The following is a 13879-nucleotide window of genomic DNA, read 5'->3' as shown; positions in this document are numbered from 1 at the left end:
ACTTGCAGAGTTAAATATAGGTATAAATAACAACGAGCACCGACTGGGAAAGTAAGTTTTAAACGGTCATCCAACTCGGAATTGTAAGTCGGGAACTCGGGCCTCTTTCTAGAGCTATGACCTGAAGATCACTGACGTCATCATGATTCAACCTTTTTTACCCCGAGTTCCCAGTTGTCTTGAAAGCACCAAAAACCCAGAGAATGCGTGACTTTGATGATAAAATTTGGCCAAAAAGGACTGCAGCGCCACCTTCAAGTAAGCACAGCACTAGAAGGTGAGTCTATATTGTACGCTGCTGCATAAATGATGTAATATGCCAGGGAGATATGTATACTGTAGCTAAGAAAGTAATACTAAGTGTATGCTTTGTAGTAAGCTGTTAGTAGCCCATTTTCCTCACCCTAATAATTTGGTCTATTTTCCCTTCTTAATTTTGCCTACTGTTTTGACTTGGTGGTGCACATGTAGCCTATAACCTGTTTTAGAGAAATGTAATCATCGAATTTTGTAAGAGATTTCATTGTCTGCTTATATGCCCCCTTTATTTATCCTACGGTTCTGACTTGGTGTACAGGGAGAAAACTGTAAGAATGGCACATGTTCTGAAATCTATTGCTGTACATTTTAAAAGTGTTGAACAAATAGTTATATTGACTACGTCCGTCCTAGCTCACTCATTAATTGCCTCTTATCCTCTTGTCATCCCCTTATGCCATAGTTTGCACATCTCAATTGTGAGTAGAAACCGCATTTGTTTAAGCAAGTCAGCCATATCAGCTATGTTTTTTTTAAAGGCAGTAAATGAGGCTGAATGAACTGTTTCGCTGCCAGACAAAGATCAGCTGATAGCTAGGTTTAGCAGTGGTAAGGTGTTGGAACTGCTGTTCGGTCTCTGCTGTTGGGACAGTTTATGGGCACAGTTTGTCACCGTTATAGTGCAATTAATATACTGTTTAGTGTTGTGTAGTGGCTTTGCTGCGATGCATCCCCACCATTTTCTTGTTTGTTTGCATGCTAAAATCGCCACTGGAGTTAGGGTTAAGGTAAGGGTACGGTTTTTGAATAGGACTGAATTGTGTGTGCCAAGATTTACAAGACACACACTGCCTCTCTGTGTTTCTCTCTGACGCACTACCATCCCATCAGCTCAGCTAACGTTTCCAAAGCATAGGGAACGGAACTCTGTGTGTGAATCTTTTTTTGGGGGGGTGTATGTGGCTCCCGAATCGCGCAGCATTCTATGGCACTGCATCTCAGTGCTTGAGGTGTCACTACAGACACCCTGGTTAAAATCCAGGCTGTATCACAATCGGCCGTGATTGGGAGTTCCAAAGGGCGGAGCACAATTGGCCCAGCGTCGCCCGGGTTCGGTCGGGGTAGGCCGTCAATGTAAATAAGAATTTGTTCTCAACTGACTTGCCTAGTTAAATAAAGGTTAAATAAAGGTTACGTGTGGATGCCAAAGTTCAAGTTTCATGTTTTAGTAGTCGTATGTACAGGATACACATGGTATATCCTGTACAATGAAAGGCTTACATGCAGGTTCCTTCTCGACAATGCAACAACAATAATAAAAGATAAGAATACGAACATAAAGTAAATGGCTCAGTAGAATAGATTACACATTTTAGCATAAATATAACACAGGATGGCACAATTAATAGCCCAATATGTACACGTGTTTGGGGGAAGGAGGGATTGGGGGTCAAGTGTGTGTGTCTTTTTGTGTCTGTGTGCGTGTCTGTGTGCGTGTTGTTGTTTACCTGTGAGAAGCCTGGCCCTGCCATGCTGTATGGGCGTTGTTGTCTGCTGTGTGCCATCACAGCGCTCTGTGCCAGCAGGCGAGATGACATACCGTAGTCAGGGGGAGGGGCACTTGCCATGTCCTCTCTCTCCAACAGGTTGCCTGTGCTGCTGCTCTTACCATGGTGGAGACTGGAAACAGACATACAGTCAGTTAGTTACACACAGACTGAAATGAGAATAGCTGATTACTGGAACCAGACATAATTAGACAAAGACATATCCAGAACTGAAAATAACTGATCTCACATGAACAGATCATTTTCTAATGAATAACACAAAGATGAGCATTAAAGGAGTGTTTCCTTGCAAATACCCAACACAATACTGCAAAAAAAGAGAGAAAATTTACTTGTTGACTCGTAGTTTGTCGCTTTCAGTCTCGGGGATGACACGTGTGTAAGAGAAAGGGAACCAGCCCCGCCTGATGAGGAGACACAAGGATTCAACAGATGAATCAGCAACAGTAATTCAACATTGACAGCATTTGACCACAATACCAAGAGTTAGGAAACTTACTGTATGATTTCATATCTCATGTAAAGATTCACCCTAATAAATACCATTAAGCAGATGCTTTTCTCCAGAGCAACTTACAGTCATGCGTGCATTTTTCACATATAGGTGGTCCCGAGAATCAAACCCCACTATTGTGGCATTGCCAGTGACATGCTCTACCAACTGAGCTTCAGAGGACCACCAACTAAATGTTACTCATGGTGCCATAGACAAAGTGAATCAGATGGAGTTAGGCTACTTACATCTTGTTCTTCTCGTTCTCTCCATAGTGCCATCCATCGCGGGCCTCAGGCACCAGCAGGGTGATGATGTCTCCTTCAGAGAAGCTGAGCAGGGTGCTGTTGTCCCCAGCCGCGTGGGAGAAAATGGCCTGGACACGGGTACGACCGTTCCTCTCCAGCCCTGCTGCCATAGAGCTAGACCGGGGAAGGGTTCGGGTCTCTGGACCTGGAGGAGTGAGGGAGAAAGGAACAGAGACTATCACAACAAATCCAGGGATGTGTTCATTGGACACCAAAACGGAAGAAAACAGAATGAAACAGGGAGTTACTAGCTGGACTTCTTAAAACGTTTTGCTACAGTGTACTGTACCCTATTACTGGAAATTACCTTGAACTTTAATGGGAGCAGAGACTATGTCTACAGGTGTAGGATCTTAATTTGACCAGTGTTGTCGCAGCAAAAGAATCCTGAGCAACATTTAGTCCATAATTTTGCTTGATTGGTGGTTAGGCTATCTGGCCAAAATTAGGCTACATGAAATGTGCAATACTGTTAATATAACCGTGTGTAAATGCAGGTTTTCAGTAAATGTATGAAAATCATGATTTTGAGGTGCAGGAAAATTCTCAACGACAAAAGAGTGATAAAATTAGGATCCGACTATCCATCTGTATAGGGCTAAGGACTAAATCTAGGAGCTCAATTGAATCCGTATCAGTTTCAGATTGAGCTGACATTAATTTCAATCGCTCTATAGCACAGAACTACTGCAATACAGGTTGAATCAAACCATGGGTCTTTTTTCCATTATTCTTAAAGCCTCGCCTCTGCCCGTCACCTCATTTTTATATTTTACCTAATTCACCTAGGATTTGTGGCATTTTGCCTGAAAGATATGAACAGCCAAATGTTTACATAATCATAATTGCTAAAATATACTTAAGTATAAAAAGTAATAATTTCTAATTTCTTATATTAACCCAACCCCTCGAACTACAGGTGTACATGTAACAGTTTAACTTTAGTCCGTCCCCTCTCCCCGACCCGGGCGCCCTCTGCACACATCAACAACAGTCACCCACGAAGTATCGTTACCCATCGCTCCACAAAAGCCGCGGCCCTTGCAGAGCAAGGGGAACTACCACTTCAAGGTCTCAAAGCGAGTGAAGTCACCGTTTGAAAGGCTATTAGCGCACACCACCGCTAACTAGCTAGCCATTTCACATCGGTTACATACACTGTGATAAAAGGAGAGATAGGAGCCATTAAAATTAGATGGAGGAAACAAGAGCAGCACACACTGCACAAAATTTGCTCCTTGACCGCATGTATATATAATTCTTGAATGTCACAAACAAGCAGTTCTCTCACCAAGGTCTCTGTGACTGAGGCTAAATTCCTAAAAGTACACTAGTGATGTATTCTGTAATATTCTAACTTGACTGCCTATATTGCGGAATGCCATTGAGCCCCCATAATGCATTGGTTTTTATAGTACTGTACTGTAATATTGAATTGCAGTAGCTAACTGTAAGATTTTAGAAAAACATTTTCATCAATTTGTTACAGTGTAGCTACTGTACATGTGATTCCGGTGCCCAACTTTGAGAGCCTCTCAAAATGTTTATGGAGCTCCGCTATCCTGGTCCTCCTTACCCATGGTGGTGTTGCTCTTGGCGGGGGCGTTCTTGCGTACGGGTAGGGTGTTGGAGTAGACTTCGCTGCCCTGTCTGTGGGGCTGGGAGTGGTGCTGGGAGGAGGCTTTAGCCACCTGGGACTGTAGGGCCTGAGCCTGTAGGGCCTGAGCCTGGGCTTGGGCCATCTTCCCCTCCATCCAGTGTTGGTAGTCCTCCCCTCCTCCCCCTCCTGCTCCTCCGTGCGCCCCTGCCGTTCCGTTCATTATGGGCATCCCTCCGTCCACTCCTCCTGGTCCCATTAGACGCTGAAAGGAGGGAGGGAGGGAGGGAGGAAAGCATGTGTTGATTTGTTAAGCAAAGATGTTGGATAAATTAAGATGAACTACTTAAAACCTCTTGGAAATAGGGGGCGCCGTTTTCACTTCTGGATAAAATTGTGCCCAATTTAAACGGCCTCGTACTCTGTCCTAGATCATATGATATGCATATTATTATTACTATTGGATAGAAAACACTCTGAAGTTTCTAAAACTGTTTGAATTATATCTGTGAGTAAAACAGAACTCATTTGGCAGGCAAACTTCCAAATAGGAAGTGAAAATTCTGAAATGGGTCTCTGTGAAAGGCATCGCCTATTCAATTGTCTTGTATTTATGGATATGTATGCACTTCATACACCTTCCACTAGATGTCAACAGGCAGTAGAACGTGGAATGAAGTGTCTAGCCTTCTGTGGGACCGGATGAGAGTTGTTGGAGTGAGAGGTCAGCCATATTGGCAGTATTTGGCTACGCACTTTGGTTTGTCATATCTTTGTCTGCAATGCGTTAGGTAGACATGAAGAAATGCTCCATCTGGGACGTTATTGGATATGTATGAAATAAACATCCTAAAGATGGATTCTCAACTGAGTTTGACCAGTTTATTAGCCTTTTATTATCACTTTTTGAATTTTTCGTTCATGCGTAAAAATCTTCATGGACGAAGTTGCTAATCAAAGTTGCTAATTCGACAGAAGAAATGGACATTCTAAAACAAAACAACAATTTATTGTGGAACTAGGATTCCTGGCACTGCATTCTGATGAAAGTTCATCAAAGGTAAGGGAATATTTATGATGTTATTTCGTATTTTTGTTGACTCTTTTGACTCCAACATGGCGGAGAATGGCTGAGCGCTGTCTCAGATTATTGCATGCTGTGCTTTTTACTAAAGTTATTTTTTTTAAATCTAACACAGCGGTTGCATTAAGAACCAGTGTATCTTTAATTATATGTGCAACATGTATTTTTCAGCAAAGCTTATGATGAGTTTTTCTGTTAGATTACGTGGCTGTCTAAAATTTCTCCGGACATTTTGGTGCCATTTGTGACCATGGCGGCAATGTAAAACCACGATTTGTAGCTATAAATATGCACATTTTCGAACAAAACATAAATGTATTGTATAACATGATGTCATAAGACTGTCATCTGATGAAGTTGTTCAAAGGTTAGTGATTAATTTTATCTCTATTTGTGGGTTTTGTGAGCGCTATCTTTGCGGTGAAAAAATAGCGTTGTGTGTTGGGCTATTGTGGTGAGCTAACAAAAATATATGTTGTGTTTTCGCTGTAAAACATTTTAAAAATCGGACATGTTGGCTGGATTCACAAGATGTTTATCTTTCATTTGCTGTATTGGACTTGTGATTTCATGAAATTATATTATATGATATCCCTGTGGCGCTAGGCTAGGCTATGCTAGTCAGCGTTTCTGATGAGAATGATCCCGGATCCGGGATGGGTGGTCCGTAGAGGTTTTAAACCGTTTACCATATAATATTTTTACAAGGTTCCTGTCTGTGTAAGAGGCTGTTCCCTCTTTCGCTTGAGCATGCTTTCCCGTGTGAGCTCACGGTTTCTTCATAATCTCTGGCATGCTCACGGTTCCTCCATAATCTCTGGCATGCTCAAGGTTTCTTCATAATCTCTGGCATGCTCACGGTTCCTCCATAATCTCTGGCATGCTCACGGTTTCTTCATAATCTCTGGCATGCTCACAGTTCCTCCATAATCTCTGACATGCTCACGTGAGAGAGGGAACAACTGGCTCTGGTCTACTTATTGTCCCGTCCCTGCTCATATGTGTTCAATTCAACCTCACACTTGGGTCTATATATTATGAACTGTACCCAGAACTCACCCTGTCTAATTTCAACTGTGTGCAAGATTAAACAGCGCTGACAATTCCATTAGGGCTAGCTAGCTAAATTGTACAGCCAACATTTTGTCTACTTGATGCTGTTACAATAACCAAACTGTTGGATAAACAAATCATTTGTGAAACCATGATGTGATGTATGAAAGGATTGGATGTTGCATGCAATTTCAATGTGGTTTGAGTTGTTTTACGTATAAGCAAATTTGATTGAGATGATCTCACTGCAATACTGTGTCCATGTTGCCTGATGTAGGCGTTTCAAAGAACTGTCAGTCAAGGTGAGCTACCTGCCCACTCAGTCTGTCTTTTTACACTTCCTGATTGTTAGACAAATGATAGAAAAAGTATGTTTTCTCAAATTCTGGGTATATTTATTGTGAAAAAAATTATGGGTGATGTTTTAGTCAGTCAAAAGGCAATTGTACATGGGAATCAGGATGACTGTGCAGGACCTTTAAAGCGCAAAGGCTGTTTTGTTCCCTTGGCTACCTTATTGTAAAGCCGTGAAGCGAAAAAGTGCAGATACTGTGTGTGACCGTGAAGTCGTGCATCTCGCTCATCGCAATATATGCAGTGCTGCTCGTGGCAACGTACAGTACCAGTCAAAAGTTTGGACACACCCACTCAAGGGTTTTTCTTTATTTTTACTATTTTCTACATTGTAAAATAATAGTGAAGACATCAAAACTATGAAATAACACATATGTAATCACGTAGTAATGAAAAAAGTGTTAAACAAATCAAAATATATTCTTCAAAGCAGCCACCCTTTGCCTTGATGATAGCTTTGCACACTCTTGACATTCTCTCAACCAGCTTCATGAGGTAGTCACCTGGAATGCATTTAAATTAACAGGTGCGCCTTGTTAAAAGTTCATTTGTGGAATTTCTTTCCTTCTTAATGCGTTTCAGAGAATCATTTGTGTTGTGACAAGAAAGAGGGTGGTATACAGAAGATAACCCTATTTGGATAAAGACCAAGTCCATATTATGGCAAGAACAGCTCAAATAAGCAAAGAGAAATGACAGTGTATCATTACTTTAAGATATGAAAGTCAGTCAATACGGAAAATGTAGTCGCAAAAAACATCAACCGCTATGATGAAACTGGCTCTCATGAGGAAGACTCAGAGTTACCTCTGCTGCAGAGGATAAGTTCAATAGAGTTACCAGCATCAGAAATTGCAGCCCAAATAAATGCTTCACAGAGTTCAAGTAACAGACATCTCAACATCAACTGTCAGAGGACTGGTGCTGTTTTTGGTTTGAGCTAGGCCCCTTAGTTAAAGCTACATCATACAATGACATTCTGGACAATTCAGTGCTTACAACTTTGTGGCAAAAGTTTGGGGAAAGACCTTTCCTGTTTCAGCATGACAATGCCCCTAAGCACAAAGCGAGGTCCATGCAGAAATGGTTTGTCAGGATTGGTTTGGAAGAACTTGACTGGCCTGCACAGAGCCTTGACCTCAACCCCATCTAACACCTTTGGGATGAATTGGAATGCCGACTGCGAGCCAGTCCTAATTGCCAAACATCAGTGCCCGAGCTCACAAATGGCTGAATGGAAGCAAGTCCCCGAAGCAATGTTCCAACATCTAGTGGAGAGCCTTCCCAGAAGAGTGGAGGCTGTTATAGCAGCAAAGGCGGGACCAACTCTATATTAATGCCCATGATTTTGGAATGAGATGTTAGACGAGCATGTGTCCACATACTTTTGGTCATGTAGTGTATAGTGTAGTGTATTACTGTACCACACACACACACACACACACACACACACACACACACACACACACACACACACACACACACACACACACACACACACACACACACACACACACACACACACACACACACACACACACACACACACACACACACAATACACACACAATACACACAATACACACACAATACACACAATACACACAATGAACCTACCAGGTACAACTCCAAATCCGTAAACACGGGCACCCTCATAGATGTCATCCTAACTAACTCGCCCTCCAAATACAACGCTGCTGTTTTCAATCAAGATCTCAGCGATCACTGCCTCATTGCCTGCATCCGTAATGGGTCTGCGACCAAACGACCAGCCCTCATCACTGTCAAACGCTCCCTAAAACACTTCTGCGAGCAGGGCTTTCTAATCGAACCTGGCCGAGGTATCCTGGAATGACATTGACCTCGTCCCGCCAGTAGATGATGCCTGGCTATTCTTTAAAAGTGCCTTCCTCACCATCTTAAATAAGCATGCCCCAATCAAAATTTAGAACTAGGAATAGATATAGTTCTTGGTTCACTCCAGACCTGTCTGCCCTTGACCAGCACAAAAATGATCTGTGGCGTTCTGCATTAGTATCTAATAGCCCCCGTGATATGAAACTTTTCAGGGAAGTTAGGAACCAATATACACAGGCAGTTAGGAAAGCTAAGGCTAGAATTTGCAAATTTCAAACAGAAATTTGCATCCTGTAGTACTAACTCAAAAAAGTTCTGGGACACTGTAAAGTCCATGGAGAATAAGAGCACCTCCTCCCAGCTGCCCACTGCACTGAGGCTAGGAAACACTGTCACCACCGATAAATCCACTAGAATTGAGAATTTCAATAAGCATTTCTCTACGGCTGGCCATGCATTCCACCTTGCTACCCCTACCTCGGTCAACTTCCCGGAACCCTCCACAGCAACCCGCCAAAGCCCCCACCATTTCTCCTTCATCCAAATCCAGATAGCTGATGTTCTGAAAGAGCTGCAAAATCTGGACCCCTACAAATCAGTCGGGCTAGACAATCTGGACCCTTTCTTTCTAAAATGATCTGCCGAAATTGGAAAGCTGCCGCAGTCATCCCCCTTTTCAAAGGGGGTGACACTCTAGACTCAAACTGCTACAGACATATATCTATCCTAAGGTCTTCGAAAGCCAAGTTAACAAACAGATTACCGACCATTTCGAAACCCACCGTACCTTCTCCGCTATGCAATCTGGTTTCAGAGCTGGTCATGGGTGCACCTCAGCCACGCTCAAGGTCCTAAACGACATCATAACCGCCATCGATAAGAGACATTACTGTGCAGCCGTATTCATCGACCTGGCCAAGGCTTTCGACTGTGTCAATCACCACATTCTTATTGGCAGACTCGACAGCCTTTGTTTCTCAAATGATTGCCTCGCCTGGTTTACCAACTACTTCACTGATAGAGTTCAGTGTGTCAAATTGGAGGACCTGTTGTCCGGACCTCTGGCAGTCTCTATGGGGGTGCCACAGGGTTCAATTCTCGGGCTGACTCTCTTCTCTGTATACATCAATGATGTTGCTCTTGCTGCTGGTGATTCTCTGATACACCTCTACGCAGACGACACCATTCTGTATACATCTGGCCCCTCTTTGGACACTGTGTTAACCTGTTGAGGATGGGGGCGCTGTTGAGACTATTTATGCTAATTGGGTAATTTTTGAAACGGCTTCCCACAAAATCCTTGATCGTACAATATGCATACTATTATTATTATTGGATAGAAAACAGTCTATAATTTCTATAGGAGTTGAAATTTTGTCTCTAAGTGGAACAGAGCCCATTCTACAGCAATTTCCCTGACATGGAGTCAGATTTCAGAAATGTTGGCCACTGTTCTGAAGTCAGTTAAAAGGGCACTGTTATTGCTATGACTATACGGACACTTCTTATGTCTTCCCCTGGATGCCTTTACGTGATGACGATTCCAATGGGGTCGATTGCGCGTTCACAGGCACTACAAAGGAAAAAACCCTGAGGCTAGCAAGTCTTTTCTTGGTGCGTAACGCGCGTGGAGGACTCCGACCCGCTCCTGTTCCAAGCGTTAGTTTAGCCTGTTATATTTCTCCGGTCATCTTTTCACTCGTTATAGGAGTTAAAAACATCATAAGGTAGTTAATTTAAAGCGTTTTATAGCAATTTATATCCGTTTAGTGCGATTTTGGGACATTTATTTTTGAAACGATGTGAATAACTGGGCACGCTTTTCAGTTCATCCCGAACGCAGTTGGCATTTCCACATGGCAAGAGGACAGCTTTCCACCAAAAGACGATTACTCCCAAGAAAGGATCCTTTGCCCAAGATACTGATGGAAGAACAGCTCAAAGTAGGACATTTTTATTATGATAAATCGTGTTTCTGTCGAAACATTTTAGTGGCTTAGGACGCCATGTTTTTTGACGTAGCTTCGCTTGGCGCAAACTGTATTGAAAAGTAAGGATAAATTAAAAAATGTAATTCCGCAATTGTATTAAGAATTAAATTGTCTATCAATCCCTGTCCACCCTATATTTTTTAGTCACGTTTATGAGTATTTATGTATAAGAGTAGATCACTGTCTAAGTGGCGCAAGGACATTTTCTCACCAGCTGAGTTACATTTCACATTGTCTAACCATGATTTTGGTGGCTAAATATAAACGTTTTCGATCAAACTCTATATGTATTGTGTAATATGATGTTACAGGAGTGTCATCTGAAGAATTCTGAGAAGGTTAGTGAAAAAATTAATATATTTTTGGCGATGTTGACGTTATCGCTCACTTTGGCTAGAATCAATGCTGGGCTGCTATGTGCTATGTGCTATGCTAATATAACGATTTATTGTGTTTTCGCTGTAAGACACTTAGAAAATCTGAAATATTGTCTGTATTCACAGGATCTGTGTCTTTCGATTCGTGTATGCTGTGTATTTTTACGAAATGTTTGATGATTAGTAAGTAGGTAAACACGTTGCTCTAAGTAGTTTTTCTATTCCATTTGTGACGGTGGGTGCAATTGTAACCTATGCCATCTACCTGAAATATGCACTTTTTTCTAACAAAACCTATCCCATACCATAAATATGTTATCAGACTGTCATCTGATGAGTTTTTTTGTTGGTTAGGGGCTATAAATATCTTAGTTTAGCCGAATTGGTGATGGCTACTGGTGTTGGTGGACAAATAAAAGATGGTGGATTATGCTAATGTGTTTTTAGGTAATAGATGTACATCTTTACATATTGTGTCTTCCCTGTAAAACATTTTAAAAATCGGACATGTTGACTGGATTCACAAGATCTGTGTCTTTCATTAGCTGTATTGGACTTTAATGTGTGAAAGTTAAATATTTAAAAAAAATATTTTTTTTGAATTTCGCGGCACTGGTTTTTCAGTGGGGGGGGGGGGGGGGGGGTGTGCCGCTAGCGCCACGCTGATCCTAGACAGGTTAACAAACCTCCACAAGAGCTTCAATGCCATACAACTCTCCTTCCGTGGCCTCCAACTGCTCTTAAACGCAAGTAAAACTAAATGCATGCTATTCAACCGATCACTGCCCGCGCCTGCTCGCCTGTCCAGCATCACTACTCTGGACGGCTCTGCCTTAGAACACGTGGACAACTACAAATACCTAGGTGTCTGGTTAGATTGTAAACTCTACTTCCAGACTCACATTAACCTGTTTGGGCTGCAGGGGCAGTATTGAGTAGCCGGATAAAAGGTGCCCATTTCAAACGGCCTCGTACTCAATTCTTGCTCGTACAATATGCATATTATTATTACTATTGGATAGAAAACCCTCTCTAGTTTCTAAAACCGTTTGAATTATATCTGTGAGTAAAACAGAACTCATTTTGCAGCAAACTTCCTGACAGGAAGTGGAAAATCTGAAATCGATGCTCTGTTCTAGGGCCTGCCTATAAATGTCCTTGATATATATCAGTATAAATGCACTTCATACGTCTTCCACTAGATGTCGACAGGCAGTGAGAGAAGAAATGGAGTGTATAACTTGATCTGGGGTCGAATAAAAGCTCTTTGTATGGCGTGTCACCAGTTTCCTGTTTTCTGGAGAGCGCGTGAAGGGACCTGGTTTTGCCTTCTGTACAGCTGTCGTTATAGACAACTAATATCTCCGGCTTTGATTTTATTTGATACATGTGACAATATCATCGTAAAGTATGTTTTTTCAATATAGTTTTATTAGATTATTGAATTTTTTTCGGGACGTTAGGCGTGTTGCTTTGTCTGCGTATGTTCAGGAAGGAGAGCTTCGCGCCACTTTGCTAGCTTTCCGTGCTAATTGACTGGAGAAGAGGACATTCTAAATCCAAACAACGATTGTTCTGGACAAAGGACCCCTTGTACAACATTCTGATGGAAGATCAGCAAAAGTAGGACACATTGTATGATGTTATTTCATATATCTGTCGTACATGTGAACTAGTAGTTTGCGGCCAGGTTTTGGGCACGCTCTCGCCATAACGTAAACTGCATATCGTAATAGTTATTTTTAGAATTCTAACACGCCGATTGCATTAAGAACTAGTGTATCTATCAATTCCTATACAACATGTATTTTTTAGTTATGTTTATGAATAGTTATTTGGTCAGAATATGTGAGTGTCAGAAAATTATCCGGACATTGTGGGAAAAAGATGCTACGTTAGCACAATGTATAACCACTGATTTCAGCTCTAAATATGCACATTTTCGAACAAAACATAAGTGTATGTATAACCTGATGTTATAGGACTGTCATCTGATGAAGCTTAACATGGTTAGTCAAAAATTATACATCTTTTGCTGGTTTCCCTGAATTTCCAATTTCTAATGATCATTCCTGAAGACAAACAATGTATACGAAATGCTTCAGTCTGGTTTTAGACCCCATCATAGCACTGAGACTGCACTTGTGAAGGTGGTAAATGACCTTTTAATGGCGTCAGACCGAGGCTCTGCATCTGTCCTCGTGCTACTAGACCTTAGTGCTGCCTTTGACACCATCGATCACCACATTCTTTTGGAGAGACTGGAAACCCAAATTGGCCTACACGGACAAGTTCTGGCCTGGTTTAGATCTTATCTGTCGGAAAGATATCAGTTTGTCTCTGTGAATGGTTTGTCCTCTGACAAATCAACTGTACATTTCGGTGTTCCTCAAGGTTCCGTTTTAAGACCACTATTGTTTTCACTATATATTTTGCCTCTTGGGGATGTTATTCGAAAACATAATGTTAACTTTCACTGCTATGCGGATGACACACAGCTGTACATTTCAATGAAACATGGTGAAGCCCCAAAATTGCCCTCGCTGGAAGCCTGTGTTTCAGACATAAGGAAGTGGATGGCTGAAAACTTTCTACTTTTAAACTCGGACAAAACAGAGATGCTTGTTCTAGGTCCCAAGAAACAAAGATATCTTCTGTTAAATCTGACAATTAATCTTGATGGTTGTAAAGTCGTCTCAAATAAAACTGTGAAGGACCTCGGCGTTACTCTTGACCCTGATCTCTCTTTTGACCAACATATCAAGACTGTTTCAAGGACAGCTTTTTTCCATCTACGTAACATTGCAAGAATCAGACATTTTCTGTCCAAAAATGATGCAGAAAAATTAATCCATGCATTTGTTACTTCTAGATTAGACTACTGCAATGCTCTACTTTCCGGCTACCCGGATAAAGCACTAAATAAACTTCACTTAGTG

The 13879-nt window shown here is 41.7% G+C and overlaps 1 protein-coding gene across 6 annotated transcripts in view; it reads right to left on the bottom strand.

Moving 5' to 3' along the window:
• Positions 1 to 13879, bottom strand: part of baiap2b (BAR/IMD domain containing adaptor protein 2b) — a 194414-nt gene that overhangs the window by 14588 nt on the left and 165947 nt on the right. For all 6 annotated transcript variants that reach the window (XM_055931798.1, XM_055931806.1, XM_055931842.1 and 3 more), the window contains 4 exons: positions 4204 to 4489; positions 2568 to 2772; positions 2159 to 2230; positions 1767 to 1938 (listed from right to left, as the gene is read on the bottom strand). In XM_055931798.1, the coding sequence (XP_055787773.1) occupies positions 1767 to 1938; positions 2159 to 2230; positions 2568 to 2772; positions 4204 to 4489 (735 nt within the window). The remainder of the gene's footprint in view (positions 1 to 1766; positions 1939 to 2158; positions 2231 to 2567; positions 2773 to 4203; positions 4490 to 13879) is intronic.

Source organism: Salvelinus fontinalis, chromosome 1, assembly GCF_029448725.1.
Source record: "Salvelinus fontinalis isolate EN_2023a chromosome 1, ASM2944872v1, whole genome shotgun sequence".
NCBI classification, from domain to species: domain Eukaryota; kingdom Metazoa; phylum Chordata; class Actinopteri; order Salmoniformes; family Salmonidae; genus Salvelinus; species Salvelinus fontinalis.
Note: the sequence above shows the minus strand (reverse complement) of the source record. Positions and strands in the feature narration are given on the sequence as shown.